The sequence below is a fragment of the Syngnathus acus genome, chromosome 13, assembly GCF_901709675.1.
Source record: "Syngnathus acus chromosome 13, fSynAcu1.2, whole genome shotgun sequence".
Classification (NCBI taxonomy): domain Eukaryota; kingdom Metazoa; phylum Chordata; class Actinopteri; order Syngnathiformes; family Syngnathidae; genus Syngnathus; species Syngnathus acus.
The window spans coordinates 16,755,833-16,780,621 of NC_051098.1; the positions used below are offsets into that span (position 1 = coordinate 16,755,833).

The 24,789-nt window shown below is 50.8% G+C and overlaps 5 protein-coding genes across 10 annotated transcripts in view; 4 read left to right on the forward strand and 1 right to left on the reverse strand.

The window, feature by feature from the left end:
• The window catches only part of gbe1b (glucan (1,4-alpha-), branching enzyme 1b), a 28,557-nt gene extending 19,869 nt beyond the window's left edge, over window positions 1-8,688 (forward strand). The window contains exons 13-16 of the mRNA XM_037267862.1: window positions 3,520-3,707; window positions 4,912-5,042; window positions 7,075-7,192; window positions 8,301-8,688. Coding sequence (XP_037123757.1) covers window positions 3,520-3,707; window positions 4,912-5,042; window positions 7,075-7,192; window positions 8,301-8,363 — 500 coding nt within the window. The 3' untranslated portion in view covers window positions 8,364-8,688. The remainder of the gene's footprint in view (window positions 1-3,519; window positions 3,708-4,911; window positions 5,043-7,074; window positions 7,193-8,300) is intronic.
• Window positions 8,689-10,033: 1,345 nt separating this feature from the next.
• Window positions 10,034-14,642, forward strand: LOC119132552 (high affinity cationic amino acid transporter 1-like). Of its 4 annotated transcripts, XR_005099900.1 has the most exons (15): window positions 10,054-10,423; window positions 10,490-10,648; window positions 10,771-10,948; window positions 11,017-11,150; window positions 11,323-11,545; window positions 11,630-11,769; window positions 11,845-11,947; window positions 12,014-12,201; window positions 12,344-12,495; window positions 12,573-12,681; window positions 12,775-13,048; window positions 13,090-13,180; window positions 13,466-13,512; window positions 13,644-13,719; window positions 14,536-14,642. XR_005099900.1 is itself a non-coding variant. In XM_037267921.1 (11 exons), exons 1-11 carry the CDS (start codon window positions 10,054-10,056, stop codon window positions 12,873-12,875), a joined length of 1,857 nt encoding a protein of 618 aa, XP_037123816.1. In that variant the 5' UTR covers window positions 10,034-10,053; the 3' UTR covers window positions 12,876-13,200. The 4 variants fall into 4 exon arrangements, 1 of the variants encoding a protein (XP_037123816.1); XR_005099898.1 differs by having other exon boundaries at window positions 12,775-13,180; XR_005099899.1 differs by having other exon boundaries at window positions 13,090-13,512.
• The window catches only part of foxo1a (forkhead box O1 a), a 28,726-nt gene continuing 18,443 nt past the window's right edge, over window positions 14,507-24,789 (forward strand). Inside the window, exon 1 of the mRNA XM_037267920.1 lies at window positions 14,507-14,513. The gene's annotated coding sequence lies outside the window, so the exon portion shown is untranslated. The remainder of the gene's footprint in view (window positions 14,514-24,789) is intronic.
• Window positions 15,754-22,237, forward strand: mtus2b (microtubule associated tumor suppressor candidate 2b). Of its 2 annotated transcripts, none has more exons than XM_037267926.1 (13): window positions 15,754-15,918; window positions 16,009-16,157; window positions 16,230-16,394; window positions 17,379-17,462; window positions 17,890-18,062; window positions 19,495-19,561; window positions 19,663-19,877; window positions 19,945-20,050; window positions 20,121-20,194; window positions 20,263-20,361; window positions 20,470-20,589; window positions 20,709-20,809; window positions 20,905-22,237. In XM_037267926.1, the coding sequence occupies exons 1-13, from the start codon at window positions 15,887-15,889 to the stop codon at window positions 21,110-21,112; spliced, it is 1,593 nt and encodes a 530-aa protein (XP_037123821.1). In that variant the 5' UTR covers window positions 15,754-15,886; the 3' UTR covers window positions 21,113-22,237. The 2 variants fall into 2 exon arrangements, with proteins under 2 accessions (XP_037123821.1, XP_037123822.1); XM_037267927.1 differs by having other exon boundaries at window positions 20,712-20,809.
• On the reverse strand, window positions 22,229-24,783 carry stoml3a (stomatin (EPB72)-like 3a). Of its 2 annotated transcripts, none has more exons than XM_037267932.1 (7): window positions 24,238-24,783; window positions 23,855-23,958; window positions 23,693-23,765; window positions 23,530-23,612; window positions 23,249-23,440; window positions 23,045-23,179; window positions 22,229-22,622 (listed from the first exon to the last, which is right to left on the reverse strand). In XM_037267932.1, the coding sequence occupies exons 1-7, from the start codon at window positions 24,314-24,316 to the stop codon at window positions 22,434-22,436; spliced, it is 855 nt and encodes a 284-aa protein (XP_037123827.1). In that variant the 5' UTR covers window positions 24,317-24,783; the 3' UTR covers window positions 22,229-22,433. The 2 variants fall into 2 exon arrangements, with proteins under 2 accessions (XP_037123827.1, XP_037123826.1); XM_037267931.1 differs by having other exon boundaries at window positions 23,249-23,452.

Consider the following 24,789-nt stretch of genomic DNA (forward strand, 5'->3'; position numbering starts at 1 on the left):
TGTTTTGCCAAATAAGCTCCATTGATCAATCTCACCTAATTGACTTGACATGAGCAAAACAGTCTTCAAACGTTTTTTAACCTTTCGCCCCGGAGTTTCCGTCACATTTCCAAAATGTATTGCAAATCCGCAGCTTATCGTGAGTAATTCTGCAAGTGGGGGAAACCCGCGTTGACCTTTTAGACTTTTTTGCACCGCTGCAATAATCAATCAAGCACCCGCGAGGTGACGACACGAGCGAGGCGGCGGCGGCGGCGGTTGGCTTTTCAGACGCGCTCCTCATTCTGTCAACGAGCGTTTGAAGCACACGCACGGCTACGTCAAGGCGGCGGAATTAAAGGCAGGGGAAAAGAAAAAGCATATTGTTCTCCTGTGAGAGCTGCTGTCGGCCTCATTACAGGGGTAGCGCTTATCGTGGCCTGATAACATTCATCATGAGCGAAAGTTAAAACCTTTGTTTAAGAAGAAGCGAAATAAACGGAAAGGAAGTTATATGGCAAAGAGGAAGGTTGAGAATTGAAACATCATGAAGGCAAATACGTTTAAAAACGTCATTAAAGTCGCAAAGTTAACTTCAAGCAGTCATCCTGTGCTCAATTGGTGGCGCAACACATATAGACAGACAATATCACATTCCTCCCATTCTTTATCTTGTGCAAACAAATCAAACTCAATTGATTGCAGTTTACTTCTTGAAAAGGCCCAAACAATCCTTGACAACGAAAAGAAATCAAGTCAGTTAAAAGGTGCGATGACGCCACGTGTCAATAGATCAATGAAGGCAGAGTCTACTTGCCGGTGCTGAGGCAGAGCAAATATAGTTTGAGCTAGCAAATCAATTTGCCCAGCTCGGAAAGTGTCGTTTATTTACCCGTGAGCGACGCTGCGAGATGGATACTGTAACGTCGTGGATGGCATTAACGGCAGCCGTGAAAGGCCTGGCGGCTCTTTATCGCCACATCAGCACACCTCGCGCCGGCTGACTTTCACAGCTCGCGGGGACTGCTGATAACCTTGCGGATTTACGGGGCAAAATTAGCCAACCGGAAACTTCTCCCGGTGTCTGCCATGTTAAAGCCTTGCTCTCTTTTTCAAACATCTCGGACTGAATTGAATTATAATTTTGATTGTTGGATCGGTAGACTATCAGCAAAGTACGTTTGCTCGGCCACGGCCGAAAGGCGGACACAAAGTTTCAGGCGTATCATTAGAATATTCATTCAAATAAGAATGGCAATAACTATTTTTGGAAGTGATTTGCCCTCAGTATGAACACTAGTGAGTTGAAAGTGATTCGGACTGTAACATCCGTCAACCAATGAAATGATTTTTATTCTAAGTAGTAAATAGTTCATTGTCCAGTTGAAGATTAATGTCAAACGTGTTGTGAATACAAAAGCAAAAGCATTTATTTGCCATGTCCGCTTAGCTTAACGCTCACAGAGGCCTTTGACACGCTAATAGTCGGTCAGCATCGCTAGCGGTGTGGGCTCCTGGAGGTTTTTGTTGTTGTTTTCCCCGTCGCCAATCTGCTCTGCTCTGCTCTGGCCTGGCCACGGCCCTCATTGATCTTCCCCTCTTGCCAGAAATCCCTCCTGTGGTAAACACATTGATCGCGGTGGCTAATTACTGAGGGGACCGTGTCACTGTCAGACGCTTATCTGATGCGCGTCTGCCTTTGAGCGCTAATGAGATGATGCCTGACGTAACCCCGTGTAAACATGGCCGCTCGTGATAACGCAGCGGCGCCGTATTTTCATCTGAAACTGGAGCGTTCCAGTTGACGTACTTCTCATTCGGGACCAGAAAGGTTGATATCAAACGTACATGGTCTTGTATTAGGGTTCTCGTCATCTTTTGTGCTGCTCATACGAGCGTTTTGGACCTGGAAAGATGTCGATGAGCACTTCTTAACTCAAAAGAAAACATTTCCCCTTTGTCGACTATTAAACGCTTTTATATAAGCGCGGATTTGGTTTCTTTTGGCCGTGGGGAGGAAGGCAATTCCGTGTGTGATCAATGGAGGCGTACGGGGAGGAACGATTGGTGAGGAAAGAGCAACAATTACCTGGCGGAGGTGTGTCCAATCCGTTTCTCTCAAGCGGAGATGAAAGGCTTTATTGCGGCTCTGCATCAATCCGCACCGCACAGAGAAGCGAATCGCCCGCCGCCTTATTACTCGTCATCCTCCTGGAATGACAAAAGGCTTGCAGATTTGACGCAAATCCTCATTCCAATGTGTGCTCGCGGTTTGGATTTCGCCTTGGAGTTAAGAGAGTTGCGGTTAAGGCTTTGGTTTGGGCCAAGGCCACGTGCTCCATACATTTGCGTTCAAGTTGGTGAGATTAAGTTTAAGGTTCCAATTTCGGCCTTCAATCGGATTGAGTCATTTTGGGGTTCACTTTAAGGCAGAGGTGTCAAACTCATTTTTGTCCAATAAAAACTGTTGAAAGATTTGAAAAAGATGCATGGCATGCAAATCTCTATTTTTGAAAAGTGAAGAAAATTTGCAATTTCAGTATTGGCGCATGGAGCCGATGCCCAATTGGTCGTGACGGGCCGTTTCTGGCCTTGGGTTTGACACCTATGCTTTAATGGGTTGGCTTTTTCAAGGTGAGTCACACGCTGCACCCGACTTTGCTCTGTGTCCTGCTTTGATGGAACTTTGGCCACAAGTCGCCGCAGCGCTGACAGAGCAGGCCTTATTGTTTGCGACTCCTTTAAGTGGCACATCATGAATTTCATTAGCGCTTGCTGTCAATCTCCTTTACGTCCGCTTGGTCCTATTACCTTGAGCCTTTTTTTGCTCTTCTCGGAGGTGGGGCTAAACAAGCGGCAGCTATTGTGGGCCGGCCTTTTACGACGTAGACGTGACATCCGCTGATGGATTCATGAAGTCATCTCTGGCTGTGAAGGGAGAGCGAGCGAGCGAGCGAGCGCCATGGCGGCTGTTTTGCCGCTGAATGCTCTCGCGGGACTTGGCCGGCGGGTTTATGTCACTCCGTGCATTTCAAGCAATACTTGACGTTCCAGAAGCAAATTCAGCACAGTGGAACCTTAGTTGAAGAGCAAGATGTCTTAGGAGACTTTATTCAACAATGAATGAGAATTATTCATGATTCTAATTCTATTTTTCTCTTTTTGCTTTGTATTATTATCTACAAGAAGTATGGAGAGAAGAAGCACTATCTAGGTCTGAACTAATATGTATTAGCAGAACGGCGGTGTCCGGTTTGATTTGGTAGCACACAAATCAGACCTTGAAAGTCTCTAATGGAGCTACAGCCACAAAAGCTCCATCTTGGTTTTACCATCTTTCCAAATGGAGCAGGAACAGGAAGTGCTCGGGGCCAGGTTGCTCCCAAATAACAAGCAGAAAGAAACGCTGGGCGCTGAACATAAAAAGCGGAACGCTCCGTGGGGATTGCGCGCAGGTCGCTGACTTGAAAAAAGCCCCAAATAGCAGCCAGCGCCTGCGCTAATCCACAACCACGCTCTCTATTTGTGTGCGTGCGGCAGGAAACGAGTTTGGTCACCCCGAGTGGCTGGATTTCCCCCGAGAGGGCAACAACGAGAGCTACCACTACGCCCGGCGGCAGTTCAACCTGTTGGACACGACGGAGCATCTGCGCTACCGGCAGCTCTACAACTTTGACCGGGACATGAACCGCACCGACGACAAGTACGGCTGGCTGGCCGCCCCGCCGGTAAGGATTTTTTTTTTTTATATCCAACACCACCATCGTATTTCTCGGGACAAATTGTTTGGCCAACCAATTCAGCAAGTTGCCAAAGCTTACCTTCGGATGGTCTTGCGCAACACCATCAACGCAGCACCGCCCCAAAATCATGTTCGGTTGCGAATTATATCTGCTAAAAAAAAAAGGAAAATCAAAGGACTCATTTATTACATGGCAGACAAAAGGCCTTGGCAGGCAGGGGCAGACAACAGCGGTCTTCAGTTTCAAAGGTCTCCGAGCCGTGAATGGCGCTGATGAGGCAAAAATGAAGCTGCGTGCAAAAGTGGCTCAACGCTTTTCATCCAAATACAGGAAAGGCTGTTTGAAAAACTTTGCTCTGAGGAACTGCCAAGGGTGGTGCACAAACAAAACGTGCAGTGGTCTTGGCAGGCCGTCGCTGCGTCACAATCACTTTTACTGTTAGCAAATCATTTTTGACTTGAATAATACTTGTAGCCATCACCAACTTGTGATGGCGATAAACGCCCAAGCTCGCCTGTCAGGTTGACCTTGGCGAGGGTTCCCTCTCGCTGGGATTGAGCTCTCATCCGCCATGGCGGCTCTTCAATTAATAGACCATTTTTTTCCCTCTCCTGCGCTAGCGAGATGATGTAAACGCAGAGTAAATTGATCGGGATTAGGCGCCAGTGTGCGTAATTGATTTGCCGCGCGTGCAAGAGAGAGCCTCTTCACCTTGTTACTCCCCTGACCGCCGCCGCCGCCTTCGTCGTCCTCCTCCGATGCCAACTCGGGATAATTACAATCACGTCTGCCCCCCCCCATATCGATTGCAAATGGTCTACTTTTATTTCCCGAGCGCTTGTAACCAAAGTGGGGAAAAGTTGAACTCAAGTCATCGTCTGCCTCAAGCCTTGAAATCCTTTCAGTTTTTCCAACTTGAAGCCGGTTCATTCATCACCGGAATTCTAACGAAACGCTGCGTGCGGGCTCCAACCAACAAAATGGCACTTTCCCACTTGTTTGGGACGTCCTTCTATTTAGCGTGCCTTTGACATTGATAACGCCCGCTAACGAAACATTAGCATCGTCTGACAAGCCGAGACGACGGCCACCTGGAATCCGCATTGTAAACCTCACGACGATGACTATTCATGGCGTGCGCCGGCGTCCCCCCTCCCCTCCCCTCCCCTCCCCTCCCTCCCTCCCGCAGGCCTTTGTGAGCGCCAAGCACCAAGAGGACAAGGTCATCGTGTTTGACAGGGCCAACGTGCTCTTCATCTTCAACTTCCACCCCAGCAAAAGCTTCCAGCACTACAAGGTGGCCGTGCAGGCGCCGGGCAAGTATCCTTTTGCAGCTCTCCTCCAAACGGTGCTCATGTTCAATGCAGTATGGCGGGAAAATGACTTTGAAAAATATTCACTCATTGGTTTTCTGGCCACTTTTGGTGCCTTTAATTGGCAATGCCAGAGCAGAGCCGGAAGCTGATTTTGAAGGATGCCAATAGCTGCCATCCCCTTTAAAGTCCTTCAGTGGGAGTGCAATTTGCCGTTTCTACGGTCGAAATTGTTTGCCGCTTATGAAAGCGGATTGCACGTTTGGATCCATACTTAGTTTGGAGCGCGTTACGTGCCTTATTATTGGAGACAAAAGGCGTGCCGAGGATAAAAATAAAAGCGGCGCAGCGGGAGGCAAACATGGCCGTGGTGTTTATTTGCAGATGGGGAGGGGGAGAAAAAGAACAACAGCGGCAGCTGCTAATCTCTTAATATCGAGCGCTAATCGCGAGCGTGTTTGACGCCGAGTAATTACAACCTCTTGACGGGGTGAAGCCGCGGCACTTAATCGCCTCGCTGCTGGCTTTTTGATGTTTTCAAAGTGAGTGAGGCCTTCCATGTCATTATACAGCATCCAATCTGAGTGAGAGAGAGAGAGAGAGAGAGAGAGGGAGTGCAAGTTTGGAACTTGGTCTTTGCGCGGTAGTGTATCCATCCGTGTGTGTGTGAAGGCGGCGCCGGGACATGCAGATGTTTTCAGACCTTTGGACTGGCTCGTGCTCCTGCTTTGAACAACACGGCCGTTGCGAGCCCTGTTGGTCAGCCTCCTCAAATTGGTGCGCAGACTGTTGAGGGATTATGTCTTTGCATTCCCATCAATGAGTGCCAATCAAAAGCCAAGATGGAGGAACGCTTATTGATTTTGTCCAATAAGCCGGGAGGGAGGGGGGAGCCCAATTTGGCTGCTGTGATTGCGGCCATCGACGAGTAGAAATTGCAGCGCGAGACCTGAATTTACTTCATCAACTTGTCTTCCTTCCTGAACAGACATTAAAAAACAAAAAGATCTAGGCTTTTTTTTCTTTGTAAAACCTGAAGCATTATTTTGGGGGGGAAAAATAGCACAGCACGTTCATTGTCCAGGTCCTGAAGAATCAAAGCAGCCCCAGTCTATTAGATGTTAGCTTTGTTATTTTGATGCCAGTTGCAAACTTTCGAATTTTCGGGGGGGTCTTGAATGTCATTGTTTGAGCGCTTACGTGAGGCCAGCAGTTCTTTGAGCCTCCCGCCTTGCAAGCAACATCCCAGAAGTACTTTTCAAGGACATTCAGCTCAGTGGAGTGCGCACCGCGGTGATCGCATCTTCGTCCCTCTTTGCTGCCCCCCGTCAACTTTTTCCCCAAGGTCCTTAGCGTGGCGATGGACTCCGCCTCTCCACGGCCCCTCCTCTCAAGTCGTCTCTTTGATTGCGCTTGTTTTGTCGCCGCTTGCAGCCGCACAAATTGGATTGCTCAGTTTGGAGGGTTTTTGTGCGCGTGATGGACGAGCTTATGTCTTCCCGGGCTCGCTCACTCGCTCGCTAGATTGGAAAAGCAAATAGATGTGTCGGCGGATCGTTCGGAGACTCGGCTCACGTACGGGCTTTGTTCTTTGCTGCCGAGCCTCCGGCTTTCTCGCTCGAGCCGTTCCTTAGTCGGCCGGTTGGCCTCGGAGGCACCTTGTCAGGGCTGCAGGCTTGTTTGGATTTCACCAGAATTGCATCCGAAGCGCTCACGCCAGGCCCTGACGTCTGCTTCAGTCGAGGAGATGAGGACGACTAAAAAGAATTGACAAAATAAATTCGAAACTCCGCGGCAGCCGGCGCACTCAGTAGGCGCGTCGCACCGGTAATGAGCTTTCGTCATTCGTAAGAGCCGTTACCTTGCACAATACCAAAGGAATTCAAATAAAAGAAATTAAGGTGAATAAATAAATAAATAGATGAATAAATAAACATTCTAAAAAAATAAAAACAACATTGAAATAAATCAATGGAATGACTTAATTGCCTGCTTTGCCTGCAGTTGTGGCTTCACTTCCCTTAACGACGGCGCGCCAGGTACAAAATCAAGCTGGACAGTGACGACGACGCGTACGGAGGCCACGGGCGGTTGAACCACAGCACCGAGTTCTTCTCGGAGCCACAGCCCTTCAACGGACGTGCCCATTCCATGAAGGTACTCGTCGGTTCCGGGTTGTCCGCACTGCGCCGAAGGCTAAAGCAAAGTCACGCGACGTTAGCCGACCGATGCTGCCCCGTCAGCTCATCGGATGTTCCTCCATGCCAAATGAAAGCATTTTCACCCAAGATATTATAAAAAAAAAAAAAAACTCTGGCTCCTCATTAGAATCCGCTCGCTGCATTTGCCGACATAAAGAACGTAAATTATTCAGCGGGTTACCTTTTCATGTGCGGCGTGGAGAAGAGCTAAAAAGGGGAACGACTCAAGGCGCCAGTTTTGTTTACATGAACTCGACGTGAACCTCGTCGCGAAGCAGATAAGGATGCTGCTGCTTTGCTTTCTCATCAAGGAGCAACTTTTCCTCTACCTCGGCGGCCTCTTAGGTGAAAGGCCACGTTAGCCAGCCGGGAAAGTGAGGGAGGCGGAGTGCAAAACAAACGCTTCGACTTTAGTTTTGTTAATGAAACGTAATGGGACGCCACGCTGGTGTGATCGGCGGGCGGGCGGGCGGGCGGGCGAGCGAGCGAGCGGCCGCCAAAATGACCCAGCAGCAGCAGCAGCTCCGAAGCGCAGTACCCCGTTCAATTGTTTACGGCTCGGCTCTCGCTCCGGTGCCGGTAACTCTGTGGGGAAATCGAAGGGCGTTTTATGTCCGCCTGACTGTTTTCTTTCTTTCTTTTTCACGAGATGACTAATGGCGCTCGGTGGCTCTTGGCCTGCCGAGCGTGCGCGGAATATCAAAGCAGTTGATCAAAGAGCTGATTAGTGGCACACGCCTTGTTCTCGAAATAAATGCGTCGGTTGCCGTTGTCTACGTGATCTTTACATGCTCACTTATTCGTAGTTTGAACCCTCCATCTTCATTTATACGCCATCTCCTCAATGTTGTCTCCGATACGACGGCTTTCATCTTGATTCGAGTGGCTTATGCGGTTTTTTTTGTTTTTTTATCGCATACTCCAAAATGTGTGGCCTCAACACAAGTCACTATCACTTATCAATGTTTAGGCAGATTTCTTTATTGTTGTTGGGAAGGGGGGGGGTGCTTTTCGCAAGGTCCGCTGTGTAGCCACTATTAACGCGTTGACCTTTTCCCCCCCAGGTGTACATCCCCTGTCGGACTGCCCTTGTGCTGGCCAATGAGGAGATCAATTACTGTTATTAGAGGCCTACGCACGCACGCACACACACACACACAGAGTCTCATTGATGATATAATTTTATTTTGCACTTTTGGATGTTGATGTATGTTTTCTTTGTGTGGGTGCTGCTTCTTTCCGTGAAGGCTACCTTTACACATATTGTCTTGATGAATTGCTTAAAAATGGTTTGCTGTCAGGTTCACTCACACTTTGCGAAGACTTCAAAACAGCCAAAGTTGCTTCGTGGGGACCCTGAAAATCCGTTCACCAAAACACACCGTAGTCTTGGGCAGAAGCAGCAAAAACCTTTGGGGTTGTGTGAAACTGCTGTCAAACCTCTGATCAAAAGTTTCGTTTCATGTACAGCAGGCCACAATCCACATTTCAAGGTGTTTTTAAGGGTACTCTTGTGCTAAGGTGACACCGTGACAGTATTTACCAGCACTTGACTCATTTGTGGGGGCATTGTAGTGATAAACATGCTGTAATTTGCACAGAAATGGTATTATGGAATATGAAAGGATATTTGGACCTCTTTGCAAGTGTTGTTTTTGCAGTGTGGAATATTAAATGGTGCCATCTCGCAACCTTCATCTCTTTCCTCGTTCCATGAGATGATGAGCAGCTCTAAAAGGTTTCGGAATCTGATGAAGAGCCACTTCCTAGTCGTTACCGCCATCTGTTGTTGGAATGTAGTTATTACAGTCCAACTTGACATTTTCGCTATTCCCGCATGATCTTAAACGTCTTGCCATATGAACTCGGTCGACTGCATTTATCACCAATGACGCCTATTTGGAATGGTACACACCCTACGAATGGCTTGTGTAAAAGACGAAAGGGCGCACGCTCTAACCTGAGCGTCAGCACGAAGGCTATCGCGACCTTTGAAATGACTGACGTTAATTACACGACGCCCGCCATGTAGACGTCCCAGGGCCTCTCGTTGCAAACTGACACATAGAGCGAGGAAATAAGTAGGAAGTGTATATTTCCGCTCTCATTGAAGCTGTACTGGAAGGAGCCTCCGGTCAAGTAAGCCCCTGCAGGTGGGCTCTCCTCCTCAGGGTGGCGCCAAAAACAACGCTTACTCTCGGACTCCAAATAAGGCAGGCAGGCAGCTTGGGTTTATCTTAGGTCAAAAGTAAGAGAAACGTTCAAAAGACATGATCGTGATGAATGGTTACATCGCGTTATTAGTGCTAGGGGTCTAGCTATTGGTAGAAAGATGGCATCTACCGCACGAACTGGATGCAATCAACTTGGGTGTTGGAGGATTTTGAAAGTGAAGTCGAAGCCAACTGGAGTCTTCCTTCCCCTTTCGGCTCATGCCTGAATCCCGCACGATATGAACGCTCTGCATTTCACACCTCACAGCAGTAGAAACCAGTGGCTATCTCCAAATCCTTTCTTCAGCAGAATTTGCAGGTATCTCTACTTTTTGATTTGATGGACGTACTTATTTGACTGCCGGCTTTTCAATCGTCGTTTCTACATTTGAAAACATCGGTAGCATCCACGCCTGACTGTCAATTGTTACTTTTGATGTTGACAATGTCAAAAACAAGATGTCGAGAGAGCTAACGTGAGCCATGTAGTCCGCGTAGGCCCCTTTTCAGGTTGTTTTTTTGTGCGTGCTCCTAATTCTTTGGCACAAATGGGTCTCATTTTGCCAACAGGCCGGCAACAACAGCCCATCTCTCGGGTGCCGCCATGCTTCTGGAAGCCCTTAAGCGCACGGGGAGGCAGCTGGTGCGCGTCAAGGTGGTGGACTCCGGCAGCGAAGAAACCCGCCTGTCGCGCTGCCTCAACACCTTCGACCTGGTGGCGCTGGGCGTGGGCAGCACGCTGGGCGCCGGCGTCTACGTGGTGGCCGGCAACGTGGCCAAAGAAAGTTCGGGACCCGCCATCGTCCTGTCCTTCCTCATTGCGGCGCTGGCGTCCGTCCTGGCCGGCCTGTGCTACGCCGAATTTGGCGCCCGCGTGCCCAAAACGGGCTCGGCGTACCTTTACACTTATGTGGCGGCCGGAGAGTTGCTGGCCTTCATCACCGGATGGAACCTCCTCATGTCGTATGCCATTGGTGAGACAAGAAGGGCGGGCCACTTGCATTTCGAGTTCGTCCTCGTAAGAGATTTGGTCTCCTCAGGTACTTCGAGCGTGGCCAAAACGTGGAGCGCCACTTTCGACACGCTCATCGGAGGCAAAATCGGGAGGTGGAGCAAAAGCAACTTCCCCATGAACTTGCCTGGCGTCCTGTCAGAATACGCCGACGTCTTTTCAGTGGGTCTCGTCTTCGTTTTCACAGGTCACAATGGCTCCAAAGCACACTCGAATAAATGTGCCCTTTCTCTCCAAATACGTATGACAAAATGCATTATTTGAACTCGTAATCAATGATGTAAAAGTGCATATATTGAACGTTTCCAGGCCTGCTCGGCTTTGGCGCGAAGGAGTCTGCGCTGGTGGGCAAAATTTTCACCAGCATCAACATCTTGGTTCTCGTAACCGTAATGGTCAGCGGGATGATCAAAGGAGATGCCGAAAACTGGAAGGTGGACCCAGAGGAGATCCTGCGCGCCGCCGCCGCTATGGCGTCCTCACCTAAGTGAGCGACTTCATTGGCCGCAAACGTAATCCAGTCTGCTCCGCTGATGAGCTTTTGTGCTTTTTCAGTGCAACAAATAATTCGTCTTTGAAGGAAAGTCTGGGCGCAGGGGGCTTCATGCCTTTCGGCTGGACGGGGGTCTTCTCCGGGGCCGCCACTTGCTTCTACGCCTTCATTGGCTTTGAATGTATCGCCACTTCAGGTGGGTGCAAATGTATTGATTCCAAAAAGAAATCAATCTTGGCGAAGAATATTTCTTTTGCAAGAAACGGAAGAGGAAGCACCATTTTCTGAGTGCTGCTGCTGCCCTCTAGTGGCGCTCTTAGGAACTGCTCAAATGAATCGGAACCATGGCTCGGTGTCCGTCCGTCCAGGTGAGGAGGTGAAGAACCCGCAGAAGGCCGTCCCCATCGGCATCGTGAGCTCGCTGCTCATCTGCCTGCTGATGTACGTGGGCGTGTCCACCGCCCTCACCCTCTTGATGCCGTACTACCTCCTGGACGCGCAGAACCCGCTGCCGGTGGCCTTCACGCACGTGGGCTGGCCCTTTGCCACCGACGCCGTGGCTGCCGGCTCTCTCTGCGCGCTCTCCACCAGGTCACGCGCCGTCCTCGTCGTTATTTGAGGGAAGGAACGAAAAGGTGGTGACGTATCCACTCGCTTGTTTTCGCCCGCGTGTAGTTTACTGGGCGCCATGTTCCCCATGCCCAGAGTGATTTGGGCCATGGCAGAGGACGGCCTGCTCTTCAAATGTTTGAGCAGAATCAACGGTCGCACCAAAACGCCTCTCATAGCGACCATCGTGTCCGGCGGCGTCTCGGGTGAGTCCCGAACCGGACCGAGTTTGGCAGCAGCAGTTGACACGGGTGGCAACGTTGTCGTGGTTGCCGCCGCAGCCGTGGTGGCCATGTTGTTCGACTTGAAGGATCTGGTGGACCTGATGTCCATCGGCGCTCTGCTGGCTTACACGCTGGTGGCCGCGTGCCTGCTGGTGCTCAGGTAGGTCCGTCTGTCTGTCAAACTTTGGGCGAGACGTCGGGTCTAAAAGGAAGCGCAATGTGAAAGGTACAAGCCTGACAGGAGCGCCCCCTACGAGATGGATGTTGGCGAGCAGGAGGTGGAGAGCGAGGGCGACGGCGACGCCCGGGTTAAGGAAGATCTCTGCGCCACCGTCGGGTGGCTGGTGCTACACCCGGATAAAGAACCCACTCCTCGCTCCGGGTTCGCCGTCACCGTTTGCACCAGCGTCATCGGTACGAAATGTATAAACAATTGATTGGCATCTTGGCTTTGACGTTGAAACAAAATTCCCGCTTTGGGTTCTTGCACTAAACTCGACTTGTTGCTGCCAACGAGGCATCAAGCAGCTTGTCGAGTTTGCTTTTGCTCTGCCAGTGGTTTTGGCGTTCCTCTTCAGCGCCGTGGCGGTGACAGGCAGGCGAGCCTTGTGGCGCTCCATCCTCCTGGGCGCCATCTTGCTGCCGTGCGTGGGCGTCACCGCTGTGCTGTGGAGGCAGCCGCAAAACAAGAGCAGGCCCACCTTCAAAGTGATTCTTCTTCCTTCCTTCCAACCAACCTTTGACTTGTGCTCTCTCTGGGCTAACGTGGCGCTGTCTTCTTGTAGATCCCCCTGGTGCCCATCCTGCCTCTGGTGAGCGTGTTGATCAATAGCTACCTGCTGACGCAGCTCCTGGCGGGACCTTGGGTGCACTACACCACCTGCATGGCCATAGGTGCTTCTGGTTATTGAAGCTTATTGTTCTGCTGTGTTTGTTTGTTTCCCTCTTAAAAGGGGTCAGATGTCACGTCAGTGTTTCCTTGTGCAGGTTTGCTCATCTACTTCTGCTACGGCATTCGTAACAGCACGCAAGCAGAGTGGAACAAGGCGCCCGAATGCAGACTGGACGGCCGCGGAGACGAGTTGTGATTTTCCAGCTCACTTTTTGAAGACACTTGCCAAAACACAGCATTGTGGATTTTTAGAGCTGCCCCATTTACACTTACAGAATCACTTTTGTTTGAATTCTTGACCTGATTTCTCTTCTACGTGAGCCGCGCAATGTCATGAATCATGTTTTTTTTGGAAGATCCGTTTTTTTTGTCTTGTGGGAGAAAGCCCACGCGGGGAACGTCCATTCAAGGAAGGCCCTGGCCCACATTCCAACCTTGAACATCTTCTGCTAAGCACTACCCGTCATCCTAGCTCTTGTCTACTTTTAATCTCTTGAATGAGTAAATGTTTATTTTTAGCTTGGCTTGTCTGTGTTCTTAGTTCTTGATAATATTTATAATATTTTGAATGCATGTATTGTCCAACTTGTGGATTGTCCTTGAGTAATGACTTCAATGTGCACATTGGTTGGGAATGATAATGACGTTGTGAGCGTAGAATAGAGCTGAAATTAAAAACGACATCATTTGATTGACAGCAGTGCACAGCTACACTTAATGTTAAAGTTCCTAAAAATAAAGGAGAACGTCCAATCTAAGTAGAATGATTTCTTCCATTGTGTGCAGGTAATTGCTGACGTTCCACATGACCACCAGAGGGCGAACGCGCGCAGGTGGGCGTTGCATCCCCCCTCCTCTTCCTCCTCTTCATCACCGCCTGTTCTTTCTTTCTTTTCTTTTTTCCCGCTGGATGCTGCCGACAGCGCGTCCTCATCTCATCACGATTATCATCAACGAATGGAAGCTGGTTCTTCGACATGCTCCGTGAGAACTTTTCTTCATGTTGACCTCGTTGATTTTTGCTGGAATGAAGATTTGAGGTGAGCTTGCACGTGAGGATGGTGTTGGGGTTGTGCATGTTGCTTCTGCAGAGGTGGCTCGTCTCACTCTTATTTTTCACGATTGCATCCAAATTGCAAAATAGCTTGCAATGTGTTTTTTAGGCTCTTACTTGGCATTTGCAAAATAATTGCGATAGAATGGTTCTGTTAGTCATCTGCATATTTTGCCTCAGACCTGCTGCGTGGCAGACAAGAAGGTGGGGTGAGTGAAGCATCAAAAGCCAAAGTGATGCCTCCCTCCCTCCATTTCTAACCTCAATATTTCATGAGGCTTCCAGGCTGGCTCACGTCAAGCCTCTAAATCATCCGTAAACTCAAACGTTTTTGGAGTGAGCTGTTTTATTGCAATTAGAAGCTCTCAGGTTGCGGGAGGAGGACCTCTGGAGTAGGCAGGTGGCGGGCGAGATGACCTGCACAACAATAAGGAGCAGGCAGGGGGAGGGGCAGCGGAGGTGGAAGTGTGTTTGGCGGCGGAGGAGGCATGGAGATGAGGACATCAATTTCCCGCGTCTCCAAGGCGCTGTGAAGGCGGCGGCGCCGCATCGGGGCTGTTATCTTCTCCCTCCGAGCATGGAGCGTACTAAACGCAATCCAGTGTTTCGAATGTGCGTAGGTGTCCCAACAGTAGCATGAAACGGAGAAAATCACAACTGATACAAGTGCTCATGGAAATCATTTGAAGCCTCACTCTTGGGTACAAAAATCACAAATTGTCATTTGATACCACACTTCATGAGGTTCATCAGCACCAACACAATCAACTCCAGCAGCAGGTAACTCTCCAACTTTTTGCAGGTTCCGAGCTGGCATGATGGTCCTTCAGTCGACTGGACCCGCACACAAGTAAACTTGCCCCTCCGGGAGGTGGGTGGACAAACATCCAAGTCTGAAATGTGCGAGAGAGCCGTGCCCTTGCGGAACGACAACGTGGCGGAGGACGCGCCGGCCGACGGGAACGCCAACGACGTCAGGACGGATGGCGAGGGAGGCGGCCATGGCGGCGGCCATGGCGGCGGCCATGGCGGCGGCCATGGCGGCGACAGGTCCGGCGGCCATGGCGGCGACAGGTCCGGCGACAGGTCCGGCGACAGGTCCGGCGACAGGTCCGGCGGAAGCCACGCCCTGTCCCAACTGGACAAAGTGGTCATCTGGGGAACCAACTCCCAGTGCGATGACCCCGAGTTGGCAGAGTTTGAGATGCTGGAGTGTCAGGAGCTGGAGGCCTACCTGGTGGAGGACGGAGAAGACTTTGTCGGGCTGAGGGAGCACGCCAAGGATCAGCCGCCTTCCGCTAGCAAAACGGCGGCAGAGCCAGCGACCGACGGTAAGGTCGACAACCAGGGCGAGAACATGGCTGAGTCCTGGGTGGATCTAAACTTGAATTCCACCAAGGATCTCGCCCACGAGCGGAACAGGAACAACAACCAGAAGAATAAAGCCGTGAAGGCGTCCCCCGTCCGAAACGCCGCCAGCGATAAAAGCACAAGAGCGGACGGGAGCCCTCGCAAAAGCAAAGCGGTGGCGGTGCCGCCGCCGCCGCCGCCTAAAGTGGTCAAGACGCAAGGCTCTTTTGATAACTCCTTGAAAAAACAGAACTCCTTTGAGAGGAGCTTCAAAAAGCAGCTCTCCTTTGAGCGCACCTTCAAGAAGCAGTTGTCCTTTGAAAATTACACAAAGAATTGCGCAAAGAGCTCCTTGGAGAACATCTCCCGTTCCTCCAGCCTGGAGAGGAGGAAGCCGTGGGGAAGCTCCAATCGGCCGCTCGCTCCGGCGTCGCCCAGGAAGCAAGCGCCCGCCTCTCCGGCCAAGGGCCAGAGCAGCTGGGCGCCCAAGACCGCTCTGGCTAGCGGCATACCCAAAAGTGTGGCTCCTCTGCAGAAAGACTCTGACGGCAGGAGGTCCTGTTCCCCACCAAAGCCCCAAAACACCCGTCCCAAAATGATCACCTGCGTACGCCAAAATCGGCCAGGAAAAGCGCAGGGAACCGACACGGCGGCGCCTGAAGCCACCGCGCACCTGCATCTGAAGCGGTCCATGCCAGCTCATGCGGATCCCAAGCTCGGACATGTGTCCAAAGGCTCAGCCGTGTTTGACAAGCACAGACAGGACATGTCTGGGATGAAAGTTGGAGCCAGCAGTGGTTCTCATGAGGACATTCCTGGGAAATGGCCCCTGGAGGTAAGACTTGAGTTGGAGCGCCTCGGCGTTGACTCGAACTCCAACCTTGACTGAAGTGTCTGATGTCTTCACCGCACTTTGACCTCTCAGGACGGAGTCAGCATCTACCGCTCCCCCAGATGTGCCAGGCCTCAGCTGGGGCTGGGCGCTGTCACCAGACAACCCACGGCCAAAACACCAGGTCAAAAGTCGTCATCGGCGGTGCTCGGACCTCACGGTTGGTTGCCAGGAAGCTTCAGGCGAGCGGATGGCCTGCTTCTGTTGGTCGCTCGGCCGCTGCTACTTGAACGGTGTTGGCCGTGTGTCCTCAGGGGAACAAAGGAGGTCAGGTCCAGAGAGCTCCCCCAGGAACCTTTTGCTTCAATCCGGCCAGTCTGGTCTTCGTCCTCCGGGATTCTCCGCCCTTCCTCCTGCCAGAGTGAGCGGCGTCCCGAGGACCTTGTCGTCCATGTCCGGTGACAGCAATACTTGGCAGAGTAAGTTGATAGCCCAAAAACTGCAAACTTGTGTCAGGTAGCCAACGCAAGCACAATTCTTTTTGAAATGGCACACATCCAAGTTTGAGCTTATCCCATTTAGCAAAGTTCTGAGCTAGCTTGCTGTAAATGTTCACAACTTGAATGTGCGCTCCATTCAATGCAAAAGTGGGTCAAAAGACAAGAGTGCGATCTGGCCCCGTTTGTCCTGCAAATCCCCCTCCAACTATTGATAGTAGGCCTTTAGGCTGCGTCAAATCACTGCCAAATTTCAACTGTCATCGGGACAACGAAGGATTATGATTATTGGGACTGCAATAATGTGTTACCAAAAAAACAACAAGATGGATGGAACCGCACGTTACGCTACTCCAGTGGACAAGATTTGGCCCACTTCCGATAACACGGGGAAAAGAACGCCATCTGCCCAGCACGCTCCCTGGTGATTGTTGCAGGCAGCACACTGTTATTAACATTTTCATGCAAATGAAACATGACACATTGGATCAATAATTCACATGTTTTTGGGTGGAAAAACAATGACGTTCAATGTCGCCCGGTGGCAGGGCACGTGATATTTATTATTTTCAGATAGCAGTTAGTCCGCATTCTTGCTGATATGACCAGAAACGTCGCTAAAACTTTATAACAAGCATAATGAAGTTTCCCAAACAAACAAACAAACAAACATAAATGTCACAAATGAACAACGATAGATTGATTGCACTAACTACTAAATCGTTTTTGGATCAATTCAAATGTGGGTGATTTTCAGCAGAATACGGATTTGCACCCCCTAGCGGTCAGAGGTGGTGTAACGACAACTTTGTTCCGAGGAATTCCACAAGATTAGATCACATTCGAAACAAATGTATAGCAGTTGAAAGATTGTTCTTTTTTTGAAAGCACCGCAGTCCTGTTAGAATTTTCCATTCAACCACCTCCAAAGTTGTTAACTCTCTTTTTCTTCGCACGGCACGCCAGCCTGGAGAAGAGAGACGCTGAAGGAGTCAGAGGCGTCCTCCCCGAAAAAATCTGCAGCGGTTTCGCCTAAGCCTCAATCCCCTGGTGAGTCCCTGCAGATCACGTTGCCCTCCACGGCGCGTGTGCGCAAGCGTGTGTGCGCGCGAGCGAGCAGCATTGACTGTAACCTGTTTTGCGGGGAGAAAGAAGGCATTGATCCGTGAAAGCGTCGTTGCCCGTTTTCACGTCACCATCCATCTTGGCAAGCACTTCATTAGCAGAGCTGGCCTGCTGTCGCCATGGCAACTGACTCCGGCCATCCTGCTGCATGACTATAGCACGGCACACGTCAGCTGCTTGACACCACTTACAGTCATGATGCGTGTTAGCCCCCCCGAAATTCCTGACTCAAATCGGCCACTCTTTTCAGCTTTTGAAAAAGTGTACAGCCGCTATCTCTTGCAAAATGGTCACCGGGAATCATCGGCCCAACAAGTGAAATCATTTGCACCTCCTGCGTTGGCTGGCGCAGCCCGCGGCGGGCGCTGCGGCTCATCGCAGGAAGTGGACCGGGCCCTCATCAAGCTGCTGCGGGAACGCTGCGAGCAGCAAGCACGCCAGCTAAACAGCCTGCAGGCGCAGCTGAAGAAGGCCTCGCTGTGCATGAGCGTCTTCTCCATCACCACGCAGCACTTCTGTCACAAGGTAAAGTGGTGGATTGCTTGCGTCTGGCCTGCTTATCAAATGCTAACGCTGATTGCTCATTGTTGCTAACACTGCAGTATTATTACGCTTACTGTATATTAGCATTTATAGTGATGCTGGCTAAGTATGTTTGTTTTGGTAGCACACGGTTGGAAGCACTTTTTCCATTTCATGCATCCCCTGTCGATGCAAACACTTCTGACTGGTGGGTGGGCGTTGAAAGGGTTAAGGAAAGAAGCACTGGGCGTGCCCTGTTGACTCGGCCTTACCCAGTCTTTGTTCCAGACGCTAGCAGACGAGATGAGGCTTACCCAACCCTCCCTCCCTCCCTCCCTCCCTCCTCCTTGTCCTCCCCCGCCTCCTCATTCTGCATCTTCCTGCCGGCGGAGGGATGCTGCAGTCCGCGAGTGTTTATGGGCCATCGCTGTTCTCGGCCGCCTTGTCTGGATGGCACGGTAAAGCCGGCAGGTGGTGAATCCCTTGACGAACGTGTGGTTATGTGCGTGCCGTGCGTGCCTGCGTGTAAGTGCGTGCTTTTCTTTGTATTTATTGGAAGGATTGTGCCGAGTCAGAGCTTCGGCAGTCTTTCTCGACGGTGCGGTTTGCCGGATCGCTACTCTGCTTGCTAGCTCTTAATGAAGTTATGCTAATGAGTCTTAACGCTGCCGTTCGGTCAAGTGGATCGGAAACTTACCGAAGCTTTGTGTCGGTGTGGTAAATTGAGGTTGTGAAGAATGTGTATGATTGTGTGGCTCTATTTGATATCATTGGAATATACAACAGTGGGGGGGGGCGCAACATAATCAGATGGTAAAAAATAAAATAAAAATAGTTTCACAAAGATATTGCTCTGTAAAAAAATGTCATTCTTGAAGGACAAAAATGAACTCAGTCAAATAAGTTTTCCCCACACCCCAAAGTTCCAGATCACCTTCAAATGGGCCACTTTGTCTGTCCCACAGCAAGCAGCAAACGTGGCGTTCAAATGGATCCGTTTGGCCTGCAACGGAACAGGAGGCTTGATTCAATCAACCACGTTGAGTGTTTGGGTGCCAAGGTGCATGGCAGCGGCGCCACGGCACTCAGCCGCAGTTAGTTGAGCTGGATCATCCGCAATTTTAAGGATGGACTCCTTCCAAGGTGTCGTTCATGTATTCACAAAGAAATCAATGCAGCGGGTCGTCGTGGCCTTGGAAAATGTTGCCATGGCAAGGACGGACGGGGGAGGATTCAAATGGAGGTCACATGACTCTCCGGAGAGCGCAGTCAGCGGGCGGCAGGCAGGCAGGGTGGGACTGGCAGGGTGGGGGCCAATTTGATGAGGAGTAAGGCACCAATATATGAGGTCATAAGCTGCTCTTGAAAATCTCATCTCATTTTCTGTCACGGAGAAATAAAGCAGAACGCAACGCTCGCTCGTGCTGTGTTGTAGAGCGAGAGTGCAGCTGTGAGGGAAGGGGAACTGTCCCAGGAGCTCGCCAGGATCAGGGATGAAGTGGGTGAGTGACCAGAGCCCGGTCGTCGTCGTCGTCGTCTCCTCTCGCCTTCTGCTCTTCTCTTCAATTTGGAGTGATTGCTTGCGTGATGTGATGCCCGCTAGCTTTCAGCGTGTCCCACTGGGAGCAGCTGCAGCGGGAGAAGCAGGAGCTGGAGCGCCGTTTCCAGGCCGAGCTCAGGGGCCTGCGGGCCGAGCAGCGGGTGCAGCTGGGAGCGCTGGAGGAGCGGCTGAAGGCGCAGCACGCCGACGACAACCGCGGCCTGAGGGCCCACCAGCGTGCCCGACTGGACCGCCTCAGGCTGCAGCAGCAGGAGCAGGTGAGCGAGGGCCTGCCTGCACGCCAGCACGAGCCGTCTTTGTACACTTTCCCCTCCCTCGCACCAGATGGAGGAGATGAACGAGAACCACCAGGCCTCCCTGGTGGAGATGGAGGCCACGCACAACGATACGCTGGCCACCCTGCGAGAGGAGCACGACCGCACCGTGAAAAGTAGGACGCGTCGGCGGCACCTGACGCAAGACAAATATGAAAGAAATGTATCACGCGTGTGCCGTGCCAGATCTGAAGATGGCCCACGAGCAGCAGAGGAAGTCTGTGGAGGAGGACTTTGAGAAGATCAGACTCTCCTTGCAGGTTTGAACCGCCGACGGCACCGTACGTGATGTTCACACAGTTCTGAATGTGGCCCTTTGCTGATCCAGGATCAGGTGGACATGCTGACCTTCCAGAACAGGAGCCTGAGGGACCGGGCCAAACGCTTCGAGGAAGCCCTCCGCAAGAGCACCGACGAACAGATCGTGGTGAGAAATCACTCCATTGTTTCATGTCGGCATGCACATGACCTACCGCAGGTTCGGAGTGGAACTGTAGAGAAAAAGTTGTTCGCGGTCAAATGGACTCGTTTGCAGGATGCTCTGGCGCCGTACAAACACATTGAGGAGGACCTGAAGAGCCTGAAGGAGGTGCTGGAGATGAAGAACCAACAAATCCATCAGCAGGACTTGAAGATTACTGAGCTGGAGAAAATAGTAAGATTTGAATTTTCCGATTCAACCATTTGTATTGGTTCATTCTTCACCGGGATGTCCATTTCGACATTTGAAGAATTGAAAGTTGCACACGCACGCTTTGGCCTTGTGTCTTTGAGCAGGCTGAAAAGAACGTTCACCTGGAGGAGCGGGTGCAAGTGTTGCAGCAGCAGAACGAGGACCTGAAGGAACGCATCGACAAGAACCTCGCCGTGTCCAGGTGGGCCCGACAAAATCATAGAGAAAAGAAAACGTTGGGTGGGAGTGAGCAAATTCACGGTTAGCTACGCATGCTAACGCTAAGGTGCGCTGCAGGCAACTTTCGGAAGAGAACGCCAACCTGCAGGTGCACGTGGAGAAGGAGAGCACGGAGAAGAAGCGGCTGAGCCGCACCAACGAGGAGCTGCTGTGGCGTCTGCAGACGGGCGAGCTCAGCCCTCGCATGTCGCCCAGCGGCTCGCCCGTCCACCGCCCGCCCTCCCTGCCCGGCTCGCCCGCCCGCCCGCACTCCTACCACCAGTGACCCCCGCCGCCGCCGGACACTTTGTGCAAACGACACTCAGGAGGATTTTTATTTTTTATTTTTAAAGACACACCCGGCAACTTGGACAAAAGACACACTGACGTTCTCCTTTTGCCTTCATCTGTCATCTAGCACGACGGCCGTTCATTTTCTTCCACCCCACCAGCGAGGACCAAATTTCGCATTGCTAATGGGCAACTGGGGAAGTGGGCAGCTTGCATCTGGTGGCATCTTGGTGCCAAGAAACCACTCAAGTGAGTTGAGGAACTTTATTTCGACAAAAGTAGTCCTCGATGGCACCACTTGCTAGCAGAGCGGGATAGAAAAGAAATGGCCGGCGGATGGGTGCCTTGCTCAAGGGCTGCGCGCCATGCCGACCGACCACAGGGATTGAACCGGTTGAATCCGTCCGTCTCATGTTGACGGGAACACGGGTATTTGTCATGTTATGTTTGCTTTTGACTTGCCCCAGATGGCAAAGCCAAGGAATTTCTGATGATGATGATGATAACCATAGATCAGCAAATGGAACAGCATGAGGAAAGTGGAAGAAGTGCATACAAATGGAATGGCCAAGTCAGACATTTTGTCCTTATGTGAGGAGAAAAACGGATGTGGAATTAAAATCGGGTTAATATGCAGGTAAGCCATTCAATGCCATACTTTTTTCTCGACAAAATGTTGTGTTCACGGATTTGTTATGACAGATTTGTATCAAACACATTTTAAGGAATAATATTTGAAATATGATGAAAACAGGTGAGAGAATTTGATCCATTCCAATTGGTCGGTAGAATGTTCTAAAAGGCAACGGAATGCCCCTCTTTGGCCGCGACTGACACTCTGGATGGAGTTATAAAGTCTTTGTTTACATTTCTCAAGATTGTATTTCAAGATTTGTTGTCTTCAAAGCATGTCCTCGTGCATTTTGGTGATTTCTATTTCTTTGCTAAGAGACGTCATGTACATGTCTTTGTTTGTTTGTTTCATTGCTCTTCCAGCCAAATTGCATGTGTTAGCAAATATATGTGTGTGTGTGTGTGTGTGTGTGTGTGTGTTGTCGCCACTCTTTGTACGCTAGCATTAAATCACCATAGCAAAATAAATGAATGAATCAACTTTTTAGTACATATTTACTTCTATTTTTGATTGACAGTCGATAAGCTGAGTGGAAATTGTGTATGAAATAAAAGACTGCACTGCATCATATCAAAACAAAAGTCAGCTCGCGGCTAACAGAATCACATGCTATGCGGGATACACCGGCTTGTGAACTTTGTTGCTGGGGATGAACGTTCATTTCCCGCTGCTTTAAAGTTGCTCACTTCCTCATGAAGCTCTGCAGCATGTCGATGGGAAGCGGGAAGACGATGGTTGAGTTTTTCTCTGCGGCGATGCTGTTGAGCGTCTGCAGGTAGCGCAACTGAAGGCCGGACGGAGACTCGGAGATGACAAGCGAGGCCTCCTTCAGGGCGCGGGACGCCTTCATCTCGCCCTCGGCGGCGATGATCTGACACAAACCGCACGGACGCTTCGTCAATATGCCATTTTGTCATGAACTGCAAGTACAGTCAATGCCTGCATCATTGCCTCATGTCAGTATAGGAGTATAGCTTTGGCGTCCTCTGGTGGCGTATTTGTGCCAAGCGACCATGTCTGACCTGGGACGATTGATTTCTTCTGGCCATAGCTTTGTCTGATTGAAAAGAAAGTGCGTTGTTGCCAATTTCAAACGTGTCCTTCAACTACGTTTACGTCATTGTATCTTTATTAATTGAGTATTTTTTGTGTTGGAGAAAAAATAATAATGATCTGTGGCTTTCATTAGCCAGTTGCAAATGAAAAGAAGGATGGATGGATGGATGGATGGATGGATGGATGGATGGATGGATGGATGGACGGACGGACGGACGGGCGGGCGGACACACGCACCTTGGCCCGGGCCTCCCGACTGGCCTCCGCCTCGGCCGCCATGGCTCTCTGCAGCTGCTGAGGTAACTTGACGTCTTTAATCTCCACTCGTTCCACTTTGATGCCCCAGGCGTCGGTGGCTTCGTCCAAGGATTCCTGAGCACCAAGCTCAAATCAACACAAGAGCGGCGGCGGCGAGCGCTAAAACTCTTTTTGCGACAGAACCTGCATGTTGTGCGAGATGCCCTCCCTGTCGGACAGAACCTCGGCCAGGTTCTTGGTGCCCAGCACGTTCCTGAGGGTGGTCTGAGCCAACAGCCGCGTGGACGAGTGCGCGTCGGTTACGTTGGCCACCGACGAGATGGGACACTGGATGCGGAAGTACACCACGCCGTCCACGCACACCGTCACCGAGTCCTTGGTCAAGATCTGACCGGGTAAGACCGACGGCCAAATAGCGAAGCAGTCAAAAGCAATGTCATAAGATCAGAGTATCTCCTGGTTACCTCTTGAGGTGGGATGTCAAAGGACACGGTTCTCAGGTCCACTTTCACAAAGTTATCCGTGCAGGGTATAACAAAAAAAAGCCCTGCGGGTAACAACAAAGACATCCCACCAAATTGTCAGACGAACGCTCGGGAATTCTCCGACCTGACGGATGAGTCGTACCGGGCCCTTTGGCTTTCCTGTCAGCGATTCGACCCAGCCTGAAGATGACGGCTCGTTCGTACTCCTTCACTATCTGCGTTTCGAGAGGAGTCGGATCACTCGAGGTGCAATTTGACACGTTATGAAATGCCGGGGACCCCAACGAGTGACAAATGCACATACCTTGACACACATAAATAGTGTGAGCGGGAAGGTGGCCCCAATGAAGAGGAGCGAAATGATCACCAAAATCCAGCCGAAGCAGCCCAGCCCGCTGGAGGTTTTATCTGCGGACCGACACGAGACCACATCTGACTGGCTTCTCTTGCCACACAAAGGCCCCTTTCCGTGTTGACACAGGCGCGAGTGCTTAGCTACCGTCGCTAACGACACCGCTGTTTTCCAAACATAGCAAGATCGTTGAACAAAAGACCCAATGATTGTCACACACGCACACATCTGGGTGTGGTGAAATTTGTCTCTGCATCCCCGAAGGGAGCAGTGAGCAGCAGCGGTGATCATTTGGTGATCTAACCCCCCAATTCCAAACATCAAATCATCATCACCTTGGACATTGTCCGTGGAGTTCATCTCCAGTTTTCCTTGCGTCACCATGTTGGCCGTGCTTGACGTGGTGGAGATCATCAGAGAGCAGGTGTAGCTTTTGTCGTTTCTGAGAGGCAGGACCAGAGGCGACGAGTGCCAACGGGACCGCTACGACGTCTTTGCGCCGTGACTGCCTCACCTGAATAATCAAAGAATCGCGTGCAACTCGACACCCGGGACGTTGGTGTCTCTCTTGGCTCTTGTAACGTGAGCCTATCCCACCCAATCCGCTCACGAACTTACCAAACGACTCGCCGGCCCATTGAAGCTATTCTCGGGTCGTGCAATATCTACAAAAATGACATCATTTCCAGCATGAATGTCTCCTATACAGAGGGGAAGAAAAGACAAAGACAACCGTTTTTTTGCAAAAGTGTGCACACCCTTGAAGACTTTTTTGAAAGAACCAAATTCTCACAATGAAAGGCAACTGAACACAATGGATTTTTATTATTTACTGATATTTTCTGATTTGAGTTCATGTCAACAATTGGCATTGAAAACTCATAGTC